Source organism: Capsicum annuum, chromosome 9, assembly GCF_002878395.1.
Source record: "Capsicum annuum cultivar UCD-10X-F1 chromosome 9, UCD10Xv1.1, whole genome shotgun sequence".
NCBI lineage: Eukaryota > Viridiplantae > Streptophyta > Magnoliopsida > Solanales > Solanaceae > Capsicum > Capsicum annuum.
In genome coordinates, this window is record NC_061119.1 from 12,110,237 (window position 1) to 12,137,032 (window position 26,796).

The 26,796-nt window shown below is 30.4% G+C and overlaps 2 protein-coding genes and 1 pseudogene across 2 annotated transcripts; all 3 read right to left on the minus strand.

The window, feature by feature from the left end:
• Positions 1-177: 177 nt before the first annotated feature.
• On the minus strand, positions 178-5,042 carry LOC107842919 (probable serine/threonine-protein kinase PBL7). Its single transcript, XM_016686972.2, has 4 exons — positions 4,693-5,042; positions 1,888-2,071; positions 1,406-1,797; positions 178-739 (listed from the first exon to the last, which is right to left on the minus strand). Exons 1-4 carry the CDS (start codon positions 4,846-4,848, stop codon positions 515-517), a joined length of 957 nt encoding a protein of 318 aa, XP_016542458.1. The 5' UTR covers positions 4,849-5,042; the 3' UTR covers positions 178-514.
• A 991-nt stretch (positions 5,043-6,033) lies between these two features.
• On the minus strand, positions 6,034-13,492 carry LOC107842920 (probable serine/threonine-protein kinase PBL7). Its single transcript, XM_016686973.2, has 5 exons — positions 13,165-13,492; positions 8,771-8,958; positions 7,869-8,058; positions 7,395-7,786; positions 6,034-6,748 (listed from the first exon to the last, which is right to left on the minus strand). Exons 1-5 carry the CDS (start codon positions 13,259-13,261, stop codon positions 6,440-6,442), a joined length of 1,176 nt encoding a protein of 391 aa, XP_016542459.1. The 5' UTR covers positions 13,262-13,492; the 3' UTR covers positions 6,034-6,439.
• Positions 13,493-22,205: 8,713 nt separating this feature from the next.
• LOC107842169 lies at positions 22,206-23,103 on the minus strand (annotated as a pseudogene).
• Between the last annotated feature and the right edge of the window lie 3,693 nt (positions 23,104-26,796).

Consider the following 26,796-nt stretch of genomic DNA (forward strand, 5'->3'; position numbering starts at 1 on the left):
TGAGTTTAAGCTATATACACCGTCAGTGTAAGGAATTTTTACACTGTCAAGTCATTTGTACCAATTATAGAAGGTAACATGTTTTATTTCAAGATAACTGATAACGTTCAACGGCCATTACAAACGTTCTGATGCTTCTAGGTTTGCTCATATGGAATAGTCCAAAAAGCTCACAGATTAACCATCAAAGATTTTCTATATACATGATCATATTCCATCATCATTTCTTGTTTCAAAGTACACATTTTTTCCTTCAAGTATGTAGGCACGACTCTACATCAAACACACCATACACTGGCCATTCATAATGCTAGTTATGATTCATCCATAATGACTATTGAGAATAACAAGCTTTGCTAAAAGCCTGGAAGTATTTTATGGACCTAACATAAGTCACATACCTCACTACATAAGATTGAAAGCCAAAACATATAAAAGATCTTTGAGGTTTCATATATTTCATATGCACTTGCCAGTTGCCCACACGTTCAGGATGAGCATTGGGAGTAGTTGATCAGGTCGAGTTCTGAACATCCTGACTTTCGGAATCATACTTCCCAGAAGCAATGTGAGTCAAAAACGCGACCACCTCTGCTATGGCAGGACGATTGGTAGGTTGCTCGTGAACACACATTTGTGCGATTATAAGAGCTTGTTCCAAACCTTTTGCTGGATAATGTCCTTGAAGCATTGGATCTGCCATTTCTGAGAACTTCTCATCTTTGATCAATGGATTTGCCTGGCAAACATCAATGTGTACATCAGAATATTACAAGTATCACAAAAAAAAACAAGTATGTTAAAATGTTGTAGGGTGCATGTCTGATTTTCCAAAAGTAGTGTGTATTTGGAGGATCCGACACGGGTGTGACAACATTTTCGAAGAGTCCGAGCAACACATACATTCCCTCATCCTTCCCTTCTCCATTAAGAGAGTGGGGGACTTTACTTGAATGTAGTATCGACTAACTTCAACAAGAGAGTTTAGGAAAATTAGAACAATCATTTCATTGGAACGACGAACGAAACTTTACGACAGCTTTTTCATCAACCTTCACTTGCATCACATACACAAGTGCTCTCTGAACCGTGCAATAAGGTCACCCATAACACGGCTCTCCCAATTGAGTTATCTTAGCCCCAGGCCATGCTATTCAATAATATTGGAAAATGGGCAGTGTAAGGTAATAACTAGTATGGAAAGCTGGTTGCCTTTGGATAACCTAGTGCCGGTAAACAAAGTGTATCGTTAAGCCAAGGGTCTTTCGCAAAAGCACCAAAGATAAAGAGGGTAAGGTATCCTCCCCAGACTCCACTTGTGAGTTTACACTGGGTATGTCATTTTCGTTGTAGCTGATTTCATTGAAGCCAAAAGAGAATGAATATAAGAGCAAAAATATCTTACCCATTCAACAAGATTGCACTCTTCTCCATCAGTTGAATTTTCTATCGCTCTCTTCCCAGTAAAGATCTCCAGAAGGACAACCCCAAAGCTGTAAATATCCGACTTTAAACTCAACTCCCCGGTCCTGACATACTCAGGTGCAATATACCCAATCGTGCCCTCGAGTTTCATGGATACATGGGTTTTGCCTCCGATAGACCCCAATTTTGCCAAGCTAAAGCCAGATAACTTGGCTTGATATCCCTCATCAAGCAAGATGTTTGAGCAGTTGATATTACGATGTATTACCGGTGGCTGTGATTTATCATGTAAATATTCCAACCCCTTTGCTGCTTCAAGAGAAATTTTCGTTCTAGTCTCCCAATCAAGCTGTTTCTTACCAGGTGAAACATCTGCAGAAATATCATAAATGTCTAAACAATATCTTCATCTGAAGTGATCAAATATAGGGAAAGAAGACGTATGAACCTGATGAAGATTACCATGAAGATAGTCTTTCAATGACCCTAGTGGCATGTATTTGTATACCAGAAGTCTATGATGATCACCATCAGCACAGTAGCCAATTAGATCTACAATATTAGGATGGTGTAATAGACTTAACATGATCCCTTCAACAAGAAACTTCTTGTTGTCATTTGGCTCAACCTGCTTGATGGCAACAACCTGTAAATCAAGGGTTGAATTAAACTACAATTCAACAACATAACCAGTGTGATCCCACAAGTAGGCTCTGGGGAGAATACGATGTACGCAGACCTTACTTCTACCTTTGTGAAGTAGAAAAACTATTTCCGACAAACAAAACATAAAACTACAGTTCAGTGGTTGAAGTAACAACTGAATTAACAAATGATAACTGTGAACTACATTATTAACTTCTTTCCATCTAATTGTTAAGGGGGAAAACATGATAAAAGTGCAGAATAAAAGCCAAATTTTTTAGCTACACTATGCTCAGCTGTGCTAACATCTACAGTTTTCCTATGCTGCTCAGACTTGTCAAACATATTGGCGGTGTGTGTCAGATCCTCCAAAAAATATTATCGTAAGATCTGACATGGGTGAGCAAATATTTTTGGAGGATACAAGCTACATAATTTTTTTTGTTTGTGTTGGAAATTGTTTAAGTTACTGCACTAGTTTTTAGCAAAATAAGTTGTTTAGTTTTAGGACGAATTTAAATTTTGAATTTAAGTTAGACTGTTTGATTTGTTGAGACATTTTAGTGAGTTTAAAGTTTGAATGTTGCTGATTTTTCTACTATAAGGTGGCTATTTAAAGCCCCTTGATGCTCAATAAAATCATTGAATACTATTAAAAGCTATTGAATACTATTGAAAGTTATTCAATCCTTTGAGAGTCATTTTAACCCCCTTTTCGCTGCCCCATCTTCTTTTTTAAAAAAAACCAACAGTGGTATCAAGAGCTTCATTGATCTTACGTGATATGTAAATTCTTCCAAAGCGCTACTATATCAATTTTAACCCGTCAGGGTTACTTTTTTCAACCCGTGCTTATTTTCAAAGCGTAGGACTATTTTTCAACCAAAAAGATGTCAAGCAACAGTTTCTCATTGAATGCCCCAAAAATTTTCACCGGCGAAAACTATCAAATTTGGTCAGTGAATGAAATCATATCTTCAAGCCTAAGATCTGTGGGAAGTTGTAGCAGATGATACACCATTACAACCACTGCCTGAAAATTCTACTATTGCTTAAATTAAATCTCATTCAGATGAAAAGCTCAAAAAATTCAAAGCCAAAACTGTGATTCAAAATTTAGTTGCGGATTCGATTTTTTCTAAAATCATTGCTTGTGAGACAGCAAATGAAGCTTGGGAAAAGCTAAAAAAAGAATCAAGGAAGTGATCGAGTTAGACAAATGCAAATTTTGAATTTGAAAAGGGATTTTGAATCTCTTAGAATGCAAGAGGATGAAACTATTTCTAAGTATTCTGAAAAGATTTCTTTGCTTGTCAGTAAAATCAGGTTACTTGGCGAGGATTTCAAACAGAATAGTTGAAAAATTCTTGTGACAATTTCGGAGAGATTCGAGTCTAAAATCTCATCTCTGGAAGAGTCTAAAGATCTCTCTACTATCTCTGTTGAAGAACTAATAAGTGTTCTTCAAGCACAAGAGCAAAGAAGAGCCTTTAGACAAGATAATGTTACTGAGAGTGCCTTTTATGCACAAAACAAAAAGGAAAAGGTAATTATCCTCCTTGCAGACACTGCAGAAAGAAAACACAATTGGAGAATTTTTGTTGGTGGAGACCTGATGTAATCTGTGGAAATTGCAAACAAGCAGGTCATGTTACAAAAGTGTGCAAGCTTAAAAACAATCCTCAAGCACAATTTGTGGAAGCAGAAATTAAGGAGGAGCGCCTTTTTTAAATCGCAGTAACTAAAGCAAGGAGAAGTGTTGGAAATTGCTTAAGTTACTGCACTAGTTTTTAGCAAAATAAGTTGTTTAGTTTTAGGATGAATTTGAATTTTGAATTTAAGTTAGGTTGTTTGATTTGTTGAGACATTTTAGTGAGTTTAAATTTTGAATGTTGCTGATTTTTCTATTGTAAGGTGACTATTTAAAGCCCCTTTTCGCTGGCCCATCTTCTTTTTTTTTAAAAACCAACAGTTTGTTTGTATCCTCACAACCCCACTAGCAACACTAATGTTTTGAAGGGGAGCCTCGGAGTAACCAGTAAACCAGGAGTCTATCGGTTCAAGCCGTTCAAGCCTTGAAAACAGCCTCTGGCAGAATTGCAAGGTAAGGCTGCGTACAATACACCCTTATGGTGAAGCCCTTCCCCGGACCCTGCACATAGCGGGAGCTTTAGTGCACTGGACGACCCTTTTTTTTTTTGGTATCCTCACAAGTCCTTAAGAAGCAAACTGACTTTGGGATCGAGGCATAGTTGATTGATCAATTGCTATCTTCAAGAGGCCTAGGCATTTTCTTAAAGAACTATGCTTATATGGGTCTTGGCTCACTTCCACAAACGGTAATACAACTACGTCTCCGTTCCAAAAAAGTTGGGGTCAGCCAAAAAAAAAAAAGGAAAGTAAAACACAATTTCGAGCTAGAATCAATAGCTAAGACCCCCTAAATGACGGCCGCTTGATGATAAATGAGGTAAGGGTACAAAGACAGCTATGAGGTTTGCCAAGAATCAACCATCCTTAAAAGAGTGCATAACAGCTCACCAAAGATGAACGGGACAAAGCGATCTGCCAAAGCTGTATTCTAGTTGATGACAAGTAAAAATATCACTACTTTGAACTAACCTGTTCATCAAGCTGCCCTTTGTATACTCTCCCACTGCCACCACCTTTTCCAATAAAACAATCATCTCCAAAGTTTCTTGTTGCATTGGTTAATTCTTTCAATGTAAAACTCTTTGTTGCAATGTTACTGGATCCTGCAATATCAACTGCCTCCATAAGGTATAATAATGAATTCTTAGCCTTGTGTCACAAATGGGAAAATATGGTGATTAACACACACCAACGTAATGGTTTTAACATGTACAAAGTAGTAGCAAGCCTAACAAAATGTCAACAAAATGATTAAGCATTCAGATTCTCATTGGTCCAATTGTAGGAACGAAAATCAATATGACAACTTCCTAAGAACTTTCTTAAATGAAAGTGACACTAATTTATTCCTTAGGAATAAGTCTTAAGGGTTCGTTTGGTACGCGGTATAATATGGGACATCTCATAGTTAAGTTTGACACTAAATTTATATCATGTTTGTTAATGGTATAAATTTATCCCCCGACTAATTTATACCATCAATCAAACATGATGTAAATCTAATACCAAACTTAGTTTTGGGTATCCCATCTAATTCAATCCAATGTGAAATTAGTTTATACTACCTACCATATGATATAAATTAATTCAGAAATTATAATTTTTAGATATTTTAATCTAAGTACCAAACAAGTCCTAAAAGTGTTTCTCATAAATGTGACATGTACCTTCACTTTACTTTTTGAACCATCTAACTGGTCTATAATTCTCTGAATTAGTCAAGTCACAAACAGTGGTGGGCCAGGCAGAGGCGGTGCCATTTATCAGAATTTTGAGTTTATGAGTTTTAAATTTACAAAACACTGTTAAGTTCTGAATAAATTGCTTAGATTTTAGTACCTTATAGGTAGTCGAATATCTTGTGAAATTAGTAGATAGCGAGCAAGGTAATTAACCTGAATAGTACAGTTGTAAAGTAAAAAGAAATAGAAGGAGAAGAAACAAAGCAAATATCATTACTTTGCCTTAAACTATTGTTAAACATACATGCAAAATTGGAAGGAAAAAAAAAGAGAAGAAGAAATTTATTGAAATAAATAGTACCATGTGAATTTGTGCTTGTTTTATACAGCACTTCAATTTTTTTAACTTTTTCTTTTTCTAATATGAGATTTGCCTAATGGTAAGGTATCATTAAACTTCTTCAAAAACTTGTCAACCTAAAAGTTTATCGGTCATTTCGTTGACTTGCCTTTGTAATGAATGTCAGATACATATCCGACATTCATTAAAAACCTTAGATTTTAGTGCACCGCGCTGCCTTCTTTATACAAATCCTCTGCATTTATCCAACTCTACCCGGCAGGTTCATTTCAATACTGAATAATGTCTTTGATCGCAAAGATATAAATACAATGACTGAATTCAGAAATTTTACATCATAATTTGCCTTTCCACAATACAATAAGGTGTTGGCTGCTTGTACAACAAACAAACACCTTCCCAAGATATGCAGGGCTACCAAGAAATGAGCAAAACCATAAACTGCACGGATCAACTACGTACTCAGATGATTATACGGGAAATGCAAAGCATGCTCGATATCAGGGAAGATAACCGTAGCTAGTCTGACTTTCGAGGTACAAAATTTTGGCGAAGGTCATGCCAATACAGTTCCGCAGGTACATTTGATTGTCGTTTGTACTGAACTAGCTGTTATCCAAGAGGTTACTCGTCTTGATATTATATACTTGTTTGTCCTTGCTTAGTTTTCCTATCACCATCTAGCTTCATTGCTGCCACCTTTTTGTCGCTTATCACCATCATGTTTTGTTCTAGGTGGAGTAGCCGGTGTCCAGCGCGAGTTTTGAACTCCTTGAGTATCACTCATGTCAAATTTTTGTGCAGCAAGGTAAGACAAAGCTGTGACAACGTCCGCTATGACTGGGCGCATGTTAGGTTGCTCCTGAACGCACATTGCTGCAACTGCTAGAGCTTGATACAAGCCTCTTACCGGATATTGGCCTTGAAGCAATGGATCAGCCATCTGTGAGAATTTTCTCCGATCTCTGAACAACGGTCTTGCCTGGTAAAGAGAGCATGATTATAATTTTTTAACTTCGTTCTATAAATTGATTTTCTAATAGGAAAAACAAAATATACCTCCTCCCCAACCCCAAGACAAAAAATAAATAAAATATGGCTAGTCCATCAACAACATACCCGGTGTAGTTCCGGAAAATGTGGTTTGGAGGGGGTAGAGCGTATGCAAACTTTACCCCTATCTCAGAGGTAGAAGGCTGTTTCCGATAGATCCTTGGCTCATGGAAAAAATATGGGTAGTCCAAATTCCATTTTTAAATGCTGGACAGTAAACTGAACCTTACTGCAAGCCAAGTTGCTCGGACTCTCCAAAAATGTTGCCTCACCCGTGCCAGATCCTCCAAAAACACACTACTTTTGGAGGATCCGACATGCCTCCGGAGGTATTTTTTGGAGAGACTTGAGTCAAGTATTTCAAATGCATCTGCTTCTAACTAGGCTACTAGTAAGTTTCAAACCAAGATCACATCACGCCAACTATGGACACCTTTAACTCAAATTCGTTCAGGATAGTTTAACATATATGCAGTTTCATAATAGCACCAATTTGATGATTTTCCATTTAGTTAAATTAACACATAACTGCAGAGACAGCAAGATAAAGGTATATAATAAGCAAAATATTTTACCCATGCAACAAGATTGTGCTCTCCTCCAGTTTTTGAATTTTCAATTGCTTTCCTACCAGTGATGATCTCCAGTAGGACAACTCCAAAGCTGTAAACATCTGACTTCAACGTCAACTGACCAGTCATCGCATACTCTGGAGCACAGTACCCATAAGTACCCATAACTCTAGTAGATACATGAGTGTTATCTCCAACAGGCCCCAACTTAGCCAATCCAAAGTCAGATAGCTTCGGGTGATACCCCTCACCGAGCAAAATGTTGGAGCATTTTAAATCGCGGTATATTACAGGTGGGCTTGCTCTGTCATGTAAATATTCCAAGCCCTTCGCTGCTCCAGCTGCAATTTTCATTCTCGTGTTCCAATCAAGCACATTCTTACCAGGAGAAAGATCTGCAAATACTTGATTTAAATCTACATTTCATCCGGAAAATGAAAACAAAACGGAAGAGGTTACCGATAAAAGAGAAATTACCATGAAGATGGTCATCAAGTGATCCTAGTGGCATATATTCATAAACAAGAAGTCTTTGATCTCCATCAGCACAATAACCGGTTAAACTTACCAGGTTAGGATGGTGTAACAGACTTAGCATCAGCACTTCAACAAGAAATTCCCTGTTCCCTTGTAATCCATTACGATCAAGTTGCTTGATGGCAACAATCTATAGCAAATAAATGTGAAAAAGTGTCGAAGCATAGATCCAGCCCATATCTTAAATTTCCTAAGAAATATCATAAAGCACGGTACGCAAAGATAAAACTAAAATAATAGCAATAGTGATAACAATAAAAAAATTTATTACCATAATTATTACTCCTTATAATATATTTCTTTTATAACCGAGAAAACCACAAGGGCCAGTGGTGCACGGTCTGAAACTCGATGAACAATACCAGTTGTTGTCTATGGCAGGGTTCGAACTTGTGACATGCAACTATATCCAACACATCACAAGTTGCATCCCCATCAATACGTCATCGTCATTATCGTTACTATAAAATTTTTTTGATAACCGTGGTGTCGGGGTCAGCTTGCAGGCACCTCGACTAATTCCACGGGATACCTCCCACCGGGTATCGGGTATCGGGTATCGGGTATCGGGTATCGGGTATCGGGTATCGGGTATAATAAACAAAAAGGAAGAGATAAACGGCCAAGGTCAATTTGGTCCTTCCATAAAGAAGAGGGTAGACTTGGCACTACCAAAGCAAGAACAAAGGAAAATAGTGAAAAGACACTAGTCTCTCTCATGAACACAATGTGAGAAAATACTGAGTTCAACCAAAATCTGGTGGATTGGGAGCACGACCAGACAGGAGACGAACAAACGGAACTTCATTCAATTACAGAAAAAAAAAGTGACATAAAAAGACCTGATTGGAATCAATCCGCCCTTTGTATACTCTTCCAAATCCTCCCTCTCCAAGAAGACAATCACCTCGAAAGTTTCTTGTCGCAGCTGCTAATTCACGAAATGTAAAAATCTTGGCTGCAATCTGACCGGACTCCCCATCCTTAACAAACTCCTTTGAGCCTAACTGATTCTTTCCCTTCATCTTTCCTGGACATGAAACCAAAACGGAAATTATAAAAGGAAAGAAAAACATGGAACTGAAACCAAACAATTTGGGTTCAAAAAACATCAAATATAGCCAAATGAAATGAGAGATCAAGAAGCTGGCAAAAGGATCTAGATCACTTTTCAATTAGTTGATAGTGGGAAATGCGTGATACAGAACTTGCTACAACCACTTAATGTACTGGAAAATTGTGCAGTTTCAATAACTGTGTGTTTTCTACAAATTTTGTAAGATGACATTCATGCAAGATACACTAAGAAATAAGAACAACATGCTGGATTAGCTAACTCAGTAAACATCGCCAAGAATTCATTTCTACTATGCAACACTCATTATTTCCTACCAACCAGGTCCATTTAGAAATGAAAACCTTCTAGAGTCACCTGATGGAACATTGAAAAAGAAAACGAGAATTTAAAATTTGCATAACACAAAAACTTTGTGAAACTAGGATGGTAAAATAAAAAGTTGAAACTCTTGGGTGTCCAATAGAAAGCCCCTCATTTTTTCTTGAAGAAATTTTGCGCAGTTGAATGAAGTTCGATAGCTCTTGTTTTCTTTTTTAGTATATCTCAACTTTTGAATACCGATAAAAAACATTAAAAACGGGGAAGGAGAGAAGCAAACTTGCCCCTCTTCCAGCAAGGAGACAGGAATAATTGACCTCAAGACTCCTTTTTAAACAAATATTGTGTCCGGCCCAACTTGTCACTCCTCAACTAACCTATCGAGTACCTGCTACTTCCCACTCAACATATTTACCGGGTAAACCTGTCCACAATGCTTACATAGATGGAAAGAAATCACTTAAGGTCTTTTGTCTCTACTGAAATTTGAACCTTGGTTTTTCATAATCTATTATAGCTTCATTAACTGTTAACCACACCCTTGGATGCTAAATGACCTCAAGATTACTGACAGCTATACCGTTTTATCTTATATATCAATGGCACGACATATCTGATGAAATTCCCCAATTGACTTAATTGAGTTGCACGAAATAAAATTATATACCCCCTTAAGAAACACCTTCACCCTAAAGCACAGTTGACAATGTTCTAAGTCACTAGCCGGCAACCTTCACCACTTTCATATTGAAGAGCAATATCCGCCAGCTTAATCCATAAAACTAGCCTTAGAACCCTTCATCCTACATTCCGATTCATTTTTCGGTACCTCCTTAATATCCTACAGGTCATGGGTGTTCCCCCCTTAATATCACCAAGAAAACTGACTGTAACCTACCAATAATTTTGTAAGGGGTAAAAATCCAAGCCACCAAATAGTGCCAACTGTAAATCAATCAAATAGTCAACCAATCCCTCAATCCTAAATTAATTGGTGTCGTCTATACGAATCCTCTATAGCATTTCGCTCAATTTGGGCTCGTTTCATTCCAATGCTAATAAAAATCTCCTTTTTAAGGAAGACTAGGAATTGTTAGACACCTAAAATCCATCCATATGTCACATTTATCCCCCACACTAACGTAAAGGTCCCTAACCATAAATTTTCCTCTTCAAGCAGAATCAAGAAAATTGAAGTTCTTACCCTTAGCTAAAAAAATGGTGCACGTGATATCCAAGGATCAGAAGCAAGAATGTAAAACTGAATCTCCAAAGCATCTAAAGATGAGAAACTCGACAATAATACAACAAACTCACTTCATAGAATCTTTAAAAGTTGAAGATCCAAATCATCTAAAGACAGAAATTTGACTATAATACAACAAACCCATTTCACAGAACATTAAAGTTAAAAACTCCAAGCTTCAAAATCACACATGAAATTCGACAAATATACAACAGACCCATTTCACAGAAGATTTAAAAGGCTCCAAATCATCTAAAGACCAGAATTTTGACAATAACAAAAGAAACCCCATTTCGCAGAATCATTAAAAGTTGAAGCTCCAAATTTCCAAATTTGACAAAAATACTTCAAACCCATTTTACAGAATTGTTAAAAAGGCTCCAAATCTCTGAAGACGAGAAATTTGACAATAATAGAACAACACCATTACACAAAATCACTTAAAAGTTGAAAACTTGAAACTCCGAAATCACATAAATACGAGAAATTCCACAAAATATACAAAGAACCCATTTCACAGAACCATTAAAAGTTGGAAATTTCAAGCTCCAACATCATCTAAAGACTAGAAATTTAACAATAACATAACAAACCCATCACACAGAACATTAAAAAAGCTCCAAATCATCTAAAAACTGAGAGGTTTGGCAATAATACAACGACCCATTTGACAGAATCATTAAAGGTTGAAAACTTGAAGCTCCAAAAATCACATAAATACGAGAAATTCCACAAAAAATACAGCAACCCCATTTCGCAGAACATTAAAGAAAAAAGCTCCAAATCATCTAAATACAAGAAAATAAACAACAATACAACAAACCCACTTCACAAAATCACTAAAACTTGAATTTCCGAATCATCTAACAAAAATACACCCATTTCATATAATCATTAAAAGTTGAAGCCCCAAATCATCAAAATTTGATAATAATACAACAACTCCATTTTACAGAATCATTAAAAGTTGACGCTCCAAATCATCTTAAGACAAGAAATGTCACAAATATACAACAAACACATTTCACAGAACATTAAAAGAGCTCCAAATCATCTAAAGACTAGAAATTTGACAATAATACAACAACCCCATTTCACAGAATCATTAAAACTTGAAACTCCAAAACACAAAAAGATACTAGAATTTTGACAAATATAGACAACAAACCCATTTCACAGAACATTTAGAAAGCTCCAAATCAGCTAAAGCCTAAAAATTTGACAATAACAAAACAGGCCCATTTCACAGAATCATCAGAAGTTAAAACTTGAAGCTCCAAATCATCCAAAGACAAGAAATTTGAGTAATAAAACCAACCCCATTTTACACTACTATTAAAAGTTGAACCTCAAAAATCAACTATAATCAAGAAATTCAACAATATATACAACAAACCCATCTCAAAGAATCATCAAATGTTAAAAACTTGAAGCTCCAAATCATCCAAACACAAGAAAATTGAGTAATAAAACCAACCCCATTTTACAGAATTATTAAAAGTTGAACCTCCAAAATCAAGTATAATCAAGAAATTCCACAACATATACAACAAACCCATCTCAAAGAATCAAAAATTTAAAAACTTGAAGCTCCAAATCATCCAAAGACAAGAAATTGAGCCCATTTTACAGAATTAGTAAAACTTGAACCTCCAAAATCACACAAAATCAAGGAATTCCACAACATATACAACAAACCCATCTCACAGAATCATTAAGTTCCAAATCATTTAAAGACTAGAAATTTAACAAAAATACAACAAACCCATTTCACATAATCATCAAAAGTTAAAAACCTGAAACTCCAAAACACAAAAAAACTAGAATTTTGACAAATATACAACAAACCCATTACATAGAATCATCAACAGATGAAAACTTGAAGCTCCAAATCATCCAAAGACAAGAAATTTGAGTAATAAAAACAACCCCATTTTACACAACTATTAAAATTTGAACCTCCAAAATCAACTATAATCAAGAAATTCCACAACATATACAGTAAACCCATCTCACAGAATCATTATAAGTTCAGCTCCAAATCACCTAAAGACGAGAAATTTGACAAATATACAACAAACCCATTTCACAGAATCATCAAAAGTTGAAAATTTGAGGCTCCAAATCATCCAAATACAAGAAGTTTGAGTAATAAAACCAACCCCATTTTACAGAATTATTAAAACTTGAACCTCCAAAATCACACAAAATCAAGAAATTCCACAACATACACAACAAACCTATCTCACAGAATCATTATAAGTTAAGCTCCAAATCATCTAAATACTAGAAATTTAACAAAAATACAACAAACCCATCTCACATAATCATTAAAAGTTAAAAACTTAAGCTCCAAATCATCTAAAGACAAGAAATTTGACAAATGTACAACCACCCCATCTCACAGAATCATCAAAAAGTTGAAAACTTGAAGCTCCAAATCATTCAAAGACAAGAAATTTGAGTAATAAAACAACCCCATTATACAGAATTATTCAAACTTGAACCTCCAAAATCACACAAAATCAAGAAATACCACAAAAATACAACAACCCCATCTCACATAATCATTAAATTAGTCTTCTGATAGTTACCAGAACCAAGTTGTACAGAATTATTGGAGTCTTTCTTCTTCTTTTTCCTTTTCTTTGAAGTCTTGTTCAATGCTCCAGAACATGGAAACCAACCCATTTCTACCTCTTTCTTCTTCTACTTCTCTCTCTATGTATACATAAATATACACTTTTCTGCATATATATATATATATATATGTATACACACTTTGTCTTGAAGAGTGGAGTAACAGAGAGGGAAAAAGGGAAAACCTTTCACAGCTGAAATGACAGAGAAAAGGGAAGGACTCAGTATTAACCTTTTCTTTATGGGTGTTTTTATACTGTAATTTATAATGACAATCAACATAAATCCCCAAAACACAAAATTCTTTTATATAATTATTAAAAATTTTAATTTTTGACATGTCCAGATATATGTAATTAGCTCTAAAAATATTCAAAGAAGATATATATTTTTTTTAAAATACATAATTAACTTTTGATATAATTTTTAATATTAAATCTATTAGATATATAATTAGCTCTCAATATATATAATATAAATATATAATTAATTGAAATTTTTGTAATTTATGTAAGTATGATATGTTGAGATGTATGTTTATGATATTTTAATTAATAATTCATTAAATTGTTGATATTTGAATTTTTGTTGAGTTAATTTCGTTGTGCTTTATATTATTACTTTCTCCGTTTAAAGAAGAATTACTTAATTTAATTTGGTATAAAGTTTTAAAAAAATAAAAAAAATTAAATCCTATGATCTTAAGTTAAAATTATGTCAAATATATTAAAATATTATAATTTTAAATATATTATGTGAAAAATTTAAATTAAAATATTATCAAAGAAGAAAAAGAATCATTTGTTTTAAATAAATTAAAAAGAAAAGTAGATCTTTTTGAATTAGAGGGAGTACAAGCATGATATATGTTTACTAAAATTTTATTTTTACTAACAACATGGGTTGTGCTGCAATGGATGGTCTGTTGGAAGGGCTGTCATCTTAATGGATCCTGCAATACACGATCCAGATTAGTCGAGGCTCCAATGCGGACACCGGACATCGAATGAAAAACTAAAAAAAAAATTATTTTAACTTATCATTTTAAATATAATATACTATTAAATACTAAATATTAATTAATAAAAATAATATATTATAAAATAACCATTAATTATTATTTTCTTAATATTTTTTAATAAACATATCAAGTTCAAATATAAAAGTAAAAGTGAACTGAGGAGTAAATCATAAATTCACTCAACTACTCAAACTTTGTTCGTCTGAAACAAAATTTCACGTTTTGCTATTCTACAGTCAATTCAATTAATATTTAAAGTTAAATTAAATTGATGATAATTACTTTAAAAAGTTACGTAATTTTATTTTATAATTAAAAAATCACTCAATTATTATCATTTTATTTACAAAATTACTAAAATGACCACTTTTTCTGTACATAAAAGATTATCTCAATTACGTGATATATGTTAAGGCTAAAATAATTATATTTTTGTGTACTATTAAATGCTATTTAACTACATGACATATATATATATATATATATATATATATATATATATATATATATCGTCAAAGATTATTTGGATTACACAAATTTACTTGATTGAGCTTATCTAATAAATAAATAGTACTATTTATTGCAATCTTTTATTAGAAAAAAATCAGACCTTAACCCCACCAAATATTAACTCATTGAATTAGCATTTATTAACCAAATAATTAAAAAAATATATAAAAAAATGGACAGCATATATATTAGTGCGTGGCAAGTAAGTAGATATTTGGTGACCTTTTAACACATGACATGTCCTAAAGTACGTGTGACTAAAGATTTCATTTAAAAAATAAATAAAATTGACCAAAAATAAAATAATAATTTAATTAAATTAAGGTACTCCATCGTTATTACACTTGTTTTAATCTTTTTAACTAGTAAATTTGACCGCACGCGGTATTAAGGATATAAATTAGATTCATGAAATTTAAAAAAAAAAAAAATTCAATCTTCAAATTCAAATAAATTAGATTCTAAATTCTAATTTACTTAACACTTAATTTCATGTTTAATAAAAGACAATATCGAAGGAAAAATTAAAATTAGAAGTAGTAATACAATAATTAATGTGATAGATAAAGATTGTAGTGAATTTCTTCAAAAACTCAAATTTTATATAAATTACTCTTGAAAAATTTAATAAAATTCACATGATGTACTATTGGCATACCTTTATTTTGAAACTACTCTAGTGAAACAAAAAAAATAACAATATGAAGAAAAAATGATACTACTGAAAAATATATTTATTGTTATGTTCCTTTAATAAATTCATGACCTGTAGATGATTATCGTGGATTTCTCTTCCTAATTTGCAAATCAAATGACAATATTCAATTCTGTTGTTTCTGCATGCATATTTATCATATCATCAATCATAATATATTATGTTTGTGTAGTGTGAAAATTAAAGAATGACATTTGTAAAGGGTAAGGTGGATTCATAAATATTATATAAAAGAAGCCAGTAATACTTCTTCAATATTTGAAAAAAGCATCTTTTATTTTTTTATATTTTTTTAATGGTTAACCAGTGAGTTCGTAAGCAGTTAAAATCAAATAACAATTAAAAAAGATAAGGTGAAAGATCAATGAAAATACTACTACTACTACTATTATATATATATATATATATATGATATTCCAGAGACTTAAGTAATTATGTGTATAGATTTTAGTGTTATTTAAAAATTAAAACTTATAATGGAGGAACTGTAACTAATTGTGGATCAAGAAAGCAAAGAACTTACTCATGCAAATTGAATCTCCTTGACTCGTGAACAACAATTAATTTTCGTAACGAAAAAAGTGATTAAATAATTCTACCGAGAAATAAAGAAGAAAAAGTTTAAAAAAAAAAAAAAAAAGATAAATACGAGTCATGGTCATATCCTAAGAAATATGTTACCTCATCACTTATACGTCTCATTTTATTATATTTATAGATCGCTATAAACACTTGTCATATCTTCAAAAATAAAATAACTCAAATTCAACCACATACCAATTAAGTGAAAGTTAATCCGAACACTGTAATTATCACAAAAAAAAACCTCCAAAAATGACAATTCAAGTACTTTACTATTTCAGTTTTAAATCATTCAATTAGGAGAAGCCTTAAACGAAAATCAATAACATAACATATTCAATTAAAATTAATGAAATAGAAAATAAAGACAAAAGAAAGTAGTAGTAATTAATATTGTAATTTTAAGCATTTCTAATTAAAAGAAAAAAAGCTTTAGATACATATCTAAAACACAAAGATCAATAGCATAACATATCTAACTAAAATTAATGAAATAGGAAATTAAAAAAAAAATAAAAAACAGGAACAAATGATACAATAAAGAAAGAATGAAAAAAGAAATTATATAGTAACAATGAAAAAGATTTGAGATACATATCTAAAACATACAATTTACCTAAATGATGAAAGAAGAAAATAAAAAGAAAAACTAAAACATGAAAGAGAACTTAAGATGAATGGGAGTTTTCATTAAACTAAATATAAATTTATATAGGCAAAGTAATAGAATACCATAAGACATGATAAACTTACAAATTAAAGCTTGGAGGTTATGGATATGAACATGATGGGGGGTTATGAATATTATTAAAGATAAAAATTAAAGGTGTGAATCATGTGTAATTACTCATTATAAATATATTTAAATAATAAAAAATAAATACTTACAATATTAAAAGATATTGTCATTTTGTAATTAGAAGAAGGTGAAAATAAATAAATAAATTTATTAAGAGTTTATATTAAAGAGATGTGAGTTACGAATAATTACTCATTTCAATTGAAATGTGAAGAGTTTTGGTTGTAAATGTTCCTTCATTAATAAAATATTTAATTGTAATAAATTAAGTAATTTATTTAATTTTATAATAAAATAATTGATTTAAATAAAAAAAGGCCAATAAAAGAATAAAAATAATAAATATTAAAAATAAATACTTTTATATTAAAAGATATTGTCATTTTGTAATTAGAAGAAGGTGAAAATAAATAAATTTATCAAAAGTTTATATTAAAGAGATGTGAGTTATGAATAATTACTCATTTTAATTGATATGTGAAGAGTTTTTGTTGTAAATGTCTTCATTAATCAAATATTTAATTATAATAAACTAAGTAATTTATTTAATTATACAATAAAATAATTGATTTAAATAATAAAAAAGGCCAATAAAATAAGAAAACATAATAAATTATATATATATATATATATATATATATATATATATATAAAATCTATATCTATTATATATTAAAAGTGTGAAGCCCCTTAGAAAAGTGAATTGAAGTTTTTGCCCTTCATTAAAACTATTCGTTTTAGACAAAACCATCTTTTACCCTTCTCCCTACAATTAAATTCTACAAAATAAATATATCAAAATTTTCCTACAATTAAATTCTTCCCAAATTCAGTTCCTTGTTTCAACCAAAAAAAACACGCTCAAAATTTTCCTTAAAAAAAAAACACTCAAAATTTTCCTTTCAAAATAAAAATTCTCAAAAGTTTCCTTTTTCACAATAATGAAAACAAACGTTTTTTTTCAACCAAAAAAAAAACTCAAAATTTTCCTTCCAAAAGAAAAAAGCTCAAAAGTTTCTTTTTTCCCAATGATGAAAACAAACGTTTTTTTTTTCAACCAAAAAACAAAACAAAACAAAAACTCAAAATTTTCCTTAAAAAAAGAAAAGCTCAAAAGTTTCCTTTTTTTCCAACAATGAAAAAAGTAGTTTTTTTTCAACCAAAAAAATCATGCTCAAAATTTTCTTTTTTCCTCTACGATTAAAATTTCCGTTGTTTTTTTAATCCTATTTGATTTCTACTTGTTTTTTTTCAACCAAGAAACACCGAGTTTTTCCTCTCCTTCTATATAAACACTTGAGCTTTTTTTTTCATTGTTCATAAACACCTGCAATCTTTCATTATTTTTCGTCTCAGCACAATTTCAATAATTTTATTTTAAGATTTTTTGGCGTTATATCATCTCTCCCTTTTTACATGGTTAATTTAAACACAACATTACTTGTCATGCCAACTTAAATTGCTTAGTTTAATTTAGCTTAATGTGTCATGTTAGTTCAATATATTTTATTTTCTACTACTCATAACTAACCTTTTTTATCTACCTCACATGTTAAGGAATAATTCTTCTCATCTCACAAATCTACCTATATTATGAATTTCTACGTTCTTATCGTTCTATTTGTCGTTTTAGTAGAATATATTATAATTTTTACTGCTCATATCTTTATTATTGTTTTGTTATTGTTTATAGGTGGTAGATGAGTGTTGGACGACTTTGAAAAAAATTTGTGTGTAAAAATTAGATTTAATTGTATTATTTTGATGTATCTATCATTGTATTATTTTGTTGCAATTTACAAATGGTAGATGAATGTCGATCTTTACATACTCAAAAGATATTAAATTTAATTATTATGTTCATCTTTATTATTTAAACAAATATCCTATTTAGTATTAATGTTTGAACTCATCAAAGTGAGCGCGTACACCTAAACTAGTATATATATATATATATATATATATATATGATTAATAGAGTTAAATATAATGAATTTTGAGTTTCCTTTAAATGCATAAATAATGTTTTCTTTTACTATATAATTAATAGAGTAAAATATAGTGACTTTTGAATTTCCTTTAAACACATAAATATTTAAAATAAAAAGAAAACTCAATTAATGTAAAAGAAAGCATAAAAAAGATAAATAATTTTGGACGCCTCACCTTACATTTATGCAAGGGGTTATTTCTACGGCTCCCCTAGTAAAACCAGTGTAATTGCAATAAAAGCATACATCGTACTTGATATAACAGCCGAATGTACTCTTAATTCATATTTTGTAAATGAACCTAGTAACAACAATCCAAAGGGAAGGATAATCAATTTGGCTTAATAACAAAAGTATATAACAGGCCATACTTAGAAACAACAGATTAGAGGTGGTAAACAGCACTTGCTAAGTTGCTTCGACTCTAGTCCAAAAATGTTGTCGCACTCGTGTCGGATCCTTCAAAATTACACTATTTTTGGAGGATCCGACATGCACCCATTCACAGTCTTGAAGAATCCGAGCAACATACAACAACAGTACATCTCAAAGGAGCCCTTTCCTGCTCTTGTAGTCATCAACACTTAAAGTTAGTGCATGCCTTCTCCCATCGTTCTCATGAACGCTACATCCAACGGTTACTTCTATCCTCTGCTTTCGAGCCATAAACCCTGCTTGGGCTCCTTGAGGTCCTCCAAACTTCTGAAGCATAGCCAACGATGAGCATGTAATTCTCAGCCCTATTCTTCCAGTTCATCTCTGCGAGCCTGCAAGCCTTGTCATCTTGTCACTAATCATTAGAGCATGTAATCGTATGCAAAAGGACATTATTAAGAAACTAATGATAAAAGAAAGATGAGAAAATGATTCTTAAGCAGAGAAATCAAATGGGACTTGCAAATTCAATTTCCCTTCTAGGTGACTTTAAATAGGAGATCTCAGGTAAAGGAAGATGAAAATAATCAAATTACAAAATACCTTTTAGTTAAAAAAAAAAAAAAAAAACATATCAATTTCCTATTTAATTGTTGTGACCTTTGAACTTCATCAGTTTACTCCTAATCAATTCAAATCTTTAAGGCCTCTTTCTATTATATGTTAATTAAAGTGATTTTATATAAAAATAAACTCAAAAAATATCAAAAAAAAAAAAAAACTCAAAAAAGATAAATGGGAATGGTGGCTTTAGAAGCATGCCACATCACTATTCTCATATTTCTCCTTTATATATATACTAGTGAAATTATCCGCATTTCGCGCGGTTAATTAAAAAAATTAATAAATTAATATATTTTACTAATTTTATATAAAAATATTAACTTTATAAATTGTTAGTTTCTCATTTTAATGAAATAGTAGGTAATATTTATACTTAGATCAGAAAAAATAATGTAGATTTATATTTTTATCCGAAATAATGATATGGTCTTTCATTTTTTGCTCAATCTGTACAATTGAAATACTTTACATCTTTTGAAGTAAGCCTTTTATATGTACATAGTTGAATTAAGAAAAAACAACAACATGAATTGTGGTGTAGTGGTGAGACTACTATGCCCTTAATCAGAGGTCTTGAATTCGGCCCCAATATGAATTGGGTGTAGTGATGAGACTACTTTGCCCTTAATCAATGGTTTCGAATTTGAATCCTGGGTGGAAATAGAAAAAAAATTAAAAATAATTAGGGTGTATGAGTGTTGAAGTAAATTGAATAAGAGGTTATATTTTAAAACAACAATTTACTGCATTAAATTAAAAATATTATTTTTTATTTTAACTTTCATTATCTTTTGTTTGAGTACTTATCTCCCGTACGAATATCAATTTCTTTTAAAAAGTTTTTTAATTTCTATGTCATGTTTTTATTATTACATTCATTTATATATTATAAATAAATATTTTAAGAAATTTTGAAAATGAAACAAACAACCATTATGAATAATATTTAAAAGTAGAAGTTATAAGGAATTCAAATAGCTTTAATGTAACTATATTAGAAAGAGTCAAAAAATCGAAACTATACAACATAGCACTTAAACAAATAAAAATAGATTGTTTCAACAATCAAAAATCATTATCTCGTGAAATTTAACAAATATTGTAAGCAATTGATTATTAATTTAGTGTCTATTGCAAGCTGACTTTTTGATCAATCACACATAAATGACACATTTAAAATCTCTACTATCAAAATTACTTCGTTTCGTGAAATTTTTTTTGGTTATACTTATTTTGCAGCAGAATAAAAATACTTATAAAAAATGTAAAAATTTAAAAAGCATAATCAAGTACATAAAAATGAATAGAAAAGGTTGAGAATGAAATATTTCTTGCCTTTCAATACTCCTTTCGTCTTACATATTATAATTCACAAGGTAAAGATAGAGAAGAGAAAGAACGAAAATCTTCATGAAACAAAATATAAATTTATATAGCAAAATGGAGGAAAGCCATAAGACTTTCAAATTGAAGTTTGGGAGTTATAAACATAAAATTTATGGGAGGTACAAATGTCATTGAAAGTAAAAATTTTAAAAGTATGAGTTATGAGTAGTTACTCCTTATAAATACATTAAATATTAAAAAATACTTAAACTATTAAAAATATTATTGGAAATCCTACATTTTACTTTTAGCTAAATATTATTTACCCTATCGTGCACGCAGGACATAAGGCAATAAAAGCAATGCAGAATATTCCACAAATAAGCACAAACTAAAATGAATTGAGTGATGCAATTTAAATGAATAACTATACCTTTCTATTTTCCATTAATATATATAATAATTATATATTAATATAGTAACTTATACATAATAAATTATTGTGGTTAGTAACATATTTAATGAAATTTAATAAATAGGATAAATTAAATCTTGAATTGTTTGGATGAATTGTGCAATTAATTCAATTAATATAATTGATAATAAATTAATTAAGTGACTATCTTTAATATTCTATAAAATTTTATAGCGAATTTTTCAGCTTTATAAAATTAAGAAAAAAGCAAAAAAAATATGACATATATATATTGATTCATGTTAACGTATATATGACATAATTATTCGTAGTCAAGGAACTAATAAATTCAATGTATATTTCTTTCGATAAAATCAATATATCTTTAATTCAATTTTTTTTTAAATGTACCTTTCTTCGTAATCATATTCTTCCAAAATATGTCGATACAAAATTTAGTCAATTAACTAATAGACAACACAATGTATCTTTCTTTTGATAAAAGCAACATATCTTTATCTCATTTCTGTTTTTAAAAAAAAACTGTACCTTTCTTAGTAATCATATTCAGCCAAAATATATACATATTCGATTCTTTTTTAAAAAAATTAATCAATTAAAACAAATAGTACTAAAAGAGAAAAAAACTAAAATTTATTCACCATTAAATTATTAATACTCTGGTAAACTCGCAGGATAAACGGGCATATCCGTAACAACCACATAATAATAGTTATGAATACTTATCACATCCACTGGCACTGCCTTCCACTGCCGCAAATAAGCGACGGCACCTATACTTTCAGACGATGGTACGCATTCTTAATCATAACGAAAAAATTAATTATCCTGTTTTTCTCACCCTTTTCATTCCTAAGCCTATAACTCAAAAAATGCAAATAATCCTCTGACAAAAATCCTCCAATAAAATCTAATGTTGAAACCTTTGTGATTCCAACAATTTCGTTCCCCGAAGAAGTTTTGTATTGAACCTTCATCGTTAGATGATGTGCATGCATGGGCATATCAACGATCAATTTCTCGTTCCATATAGAAAAACTCACCTTCTTTGTCTATCTTTTTTGTTTGTTCATTGCATGTTGTAGATTTTGTCTTGATATTTACGAAAACATTCTTCTTTATCGGTTGCTTTTGATTATCAAGAAGATTCTCATAGGATATCGCTATTATTTCTTGCAAACGCGTTGAGGATGATGAATATGGCTTCATGGTGATGATAAAAATAAACAAGAAAATCAAAGTATGTAAAAGTTTGGAGGAGAGAATAATAGAGGTGATGTTTATTCCAAAAATTAATCTATCAATATTCTCAGACATCACACCATCTTCAATCTGCATCTCCAATGTTAGTTCCCTCTAATAGTTCTAAGAAGATCAATGATATTTTCTCTTCTGTTATTAAGAAACTAAATATAAAGGAAAAAATGATAAAACAAAGATGAGAAAATGATTCTTAAAACAGAGAAATTTATTGGGACTTGCAAATTCAATATCCCTTCTAGGTGACTTTAAATAGGAGATTTTAGGCAAGGAAGATGAAAAGAATCAAATTATAAAATATTTTTTAGTCAAAAAAAAAAAAAACTTATCAATTTCCTACTTAATTGTTGTGGCTTTTGGACTTCGTCAATTTACTCATAATAAATTCAAATTTTTAAGGCCTGACATATTATATGCTAATTAAAGTGATTTAGTAAATAAGCTATATTTAAAAATCCTCAAAAAATATTTAAAATATCTCAAAAAAAAATAAAAAAAAAAAAGATAAATAGAAATTATGACTTTAGAGGCATATGCCACATCAGAGATGCTACATCATTATTCTCACAATCTTTCTTCATATCTATATAGAGGGAGAGAGAGATATTGGTTGATTGATTATTTTCTTAAATAAATCGAAATTATTTAAAAATAAATAAAAATTTTATGGGAATATGGAAAGAGATGGAAAGGTGAAGAGATAATAACAAATTTGTAATTATGTGATGTTTAAGAAAGTTAGTCAAATTAAAGAGAATTTATTATGTGTCTTTTGGAAGCATTTTATATAGCATATAAATGAAAAAAATATGATAAAAATAGCCAAAAAAAATCACAAAAAGATAAATAGCATTAGAGGCCTCTCAAGCATGTCACATAGGATTGGTTAACATTCTCCTTTATATATACTAGTATAGGTACCCGCGCGATGCGCGGAATATTCTTTTAAAAATATTTATTAAAAATATTAACTTATTCAATTTGAAATTATAAAACTAATTATTTTTTATTATATGACATTAAAATATTTTAAAAGACAATGAAATATTAAAAACAATTGTGAATATGAAATTACCACTGAAACAGGATAACTAATCACAATTTTAATTATTTTAGATGTTTTGATATGAAAAGAATAATATTAGTATTTGTTTCAATCATATTCCATTAACTGATTTTCCAAAATAATAAAATTTTAGATATTAAATAATTATTAATTTTATTGTTGGATTTTTACCTTTATATTTTTAATAAATTAAGGCATATAATTATATTCCTTACCTTTCATTTCTAATTTCTTTTTTTTAGTCCATCAATCCAAAATTAACTACTATCTAATTTTTTTTTTTAAATATCTTTCAAATTTATTTCAAATACTAAAAGTACTTAATTGTGTGAATTACTAAACTTCTTATTCCAAATTTAAATATCACAACTCTTAATTCAAAAATTAAGCACATACAATTTATTATTTGTCTTTAAATTTTCATACTTATTATTTATAATTTTTTTATTGTTTAATTTCATCATTAATATCTTTAAGTATTTTATTATACTTATTATTATATCTTTTAAATTAAGTCAATTAAAAACTCTCATGCTACTTTCAAAATCACCCACCCCACCAAATCCCACCCCATCCCTCACCTTTGCCCACCCATCCCAACCTCAATTTTATTTTTTTAGCTTTTTAATTTTTTATTTTAAGAAGTTCACCCTTAGCAAAAATAAAATATAGATGTTTTTTAAACCTAACTTTTTTACTTTACCCCTAACCCCACCATCCGTCCCGACCCCTATCCAACACCTCCTCCCCCACCCTTGATACACCCTTGTAATTTTTTTTTTAAATCAGTTTCTTGTACCTCCCACTCCACCTACCCTCCCCCCCCCCCCCATACACACAATTTTTTTTTTAAATCTTTAGCTTTTTTAAAAAAAGAAATTTAATTTCTTACCCGCACCCCCAAACACCACCTACGTCCACCACCCCACCTACCCAACTACCCCACACCCCGCCCCTCATAACGTCTATCACTCTACCCTCGATTCTATTCATTTTATTGTTTCTTAATAGTACTTCAAGCATGTTAAATTATATTATCTTAAAAGAAAAGAAAAGGTTTGAATATTCATTTCATATTCATGAGATATCTGTATACATCATATATATAAATTTGAAATTTCTTAATTACATCTATGAAAAAATAAATATTATGCAAATTGTAAACAACTATAACAACATAATAGCAACAACAAAAATTTTAAATATTTAACATATATTTTCATGATATGTTCTAAGTACATGATTTGTTTATCACTTTTTTGATTCACTAAATTTCAATAGATTTCACATAAAAATCTTATTTTAGGCAATTTCAATTACATATTTCATTGAACATTTTACTTTCACGGAACTTTTAGAATTAATGTCATACCTCCATTTAAGATCTCCAAATTTTATATTTTGATCAATTCAACACGTTGCTTCCCTGAACAAAATAATCAAATTCATTTAGTTTCTTGTCGATAATAACAAAGTAAAGCACATGAAAAGGTTATTCATTTGTTGTTGTTGCATATAAATATAATTTTTTTAGTACTTCATGTCAATTTGTTTTTGTCATCTGCAAGCAGATTAATCAACACAATAGCAATTAAGAACACAAATACAAAATTACACATAAATAAAATCGAAGGCACTGAAGAAAGCAAATAAATTGAACTATAAAATAAAAGTACAAAATTACACATAAATAAAATCGAAGGCACTGAAGAAAGCAAATAAATTGAACTATAAAATAAAAGTAAAGGTGTCTTTTAAGTCTTCAATGAAAGATTGGTGACATTGATCAATTTAAAGGGTCAAACATAATTAAAAAACGTGATTAGGTTAATTGTGGACTTGATTAATATGTTTAAACTTTTTAATCTATTCAAAAATAAAAATTAACCCACACCCACAAAACTTTCCTCCCTCTGCAAATCAATATCTCTCTTCTCTCTTTCTCTCAATAGTTTCTCTCTCTAACTTCTCCCAACCAACAACTTTTTAAATTTCTCTCTTCAATCTCGTGCAACTTCAACCTCTGACAACAAATAATTTTGAGTTCTTGCCCGTTCCTTTTTTACTTTCAACCGTCAGTTGACGTGACAACATTCTCCGGTGACAACAACTTCAAGTTCTTCATCGTTTCTTTTCGATTTTCACAAGTGAAAAATTAGGGATTTTAAGTTATGACGAAAATAAGGAACTTGATTTGTTGGTGTTTGTTATTTTTTTTGTTATTTTTTAAAATGTTTGTTATTTTTTAGTTGAATTTCTCACCTGGATGTATCTGCTACTGCTATTTTTTAATAATGGATAAAACATATAACGTGAATCCAACATATGGGTATTTGTTGCAACATATATGACTAATCTGTTTTACAGATTAGTAATATGTATCAATATATATGACTAATCTGTTGCAACATATATAACTAATTTGTTGTAACAAATGAGTAATCTATTGCAACATATATGATTAATCTGTTGCAACATATATGATTAATTTGTTGCAACAAGTGAGTAGTCTGTTGAAACATATATGACTAATTTATTGTAACAAATGAGTAATCTATTGCAATATATATGACTAATTTATTGCAATAAATGAGTAATCTATTGCAACATATATGACAAATCTGTTGCAACAGATTACTCATCTGTTGGATTCGTTTTATGGTGTTGTAAAATAAATCCAACATACGGGTCATCTATTGCAACATATGACTCACTTGTTGCAATAGATGACTCATATATTGGATTCATATTACAGGTTCTATCCATTATAGTAGTAGCAGATATACCAAATAAGAAATTTTACAAAAATTATAATTTTACTTACAAAATAAGCTATGAATTAATGTCCAAGTGATATACGAACAAAATTTGACCTAAAAAT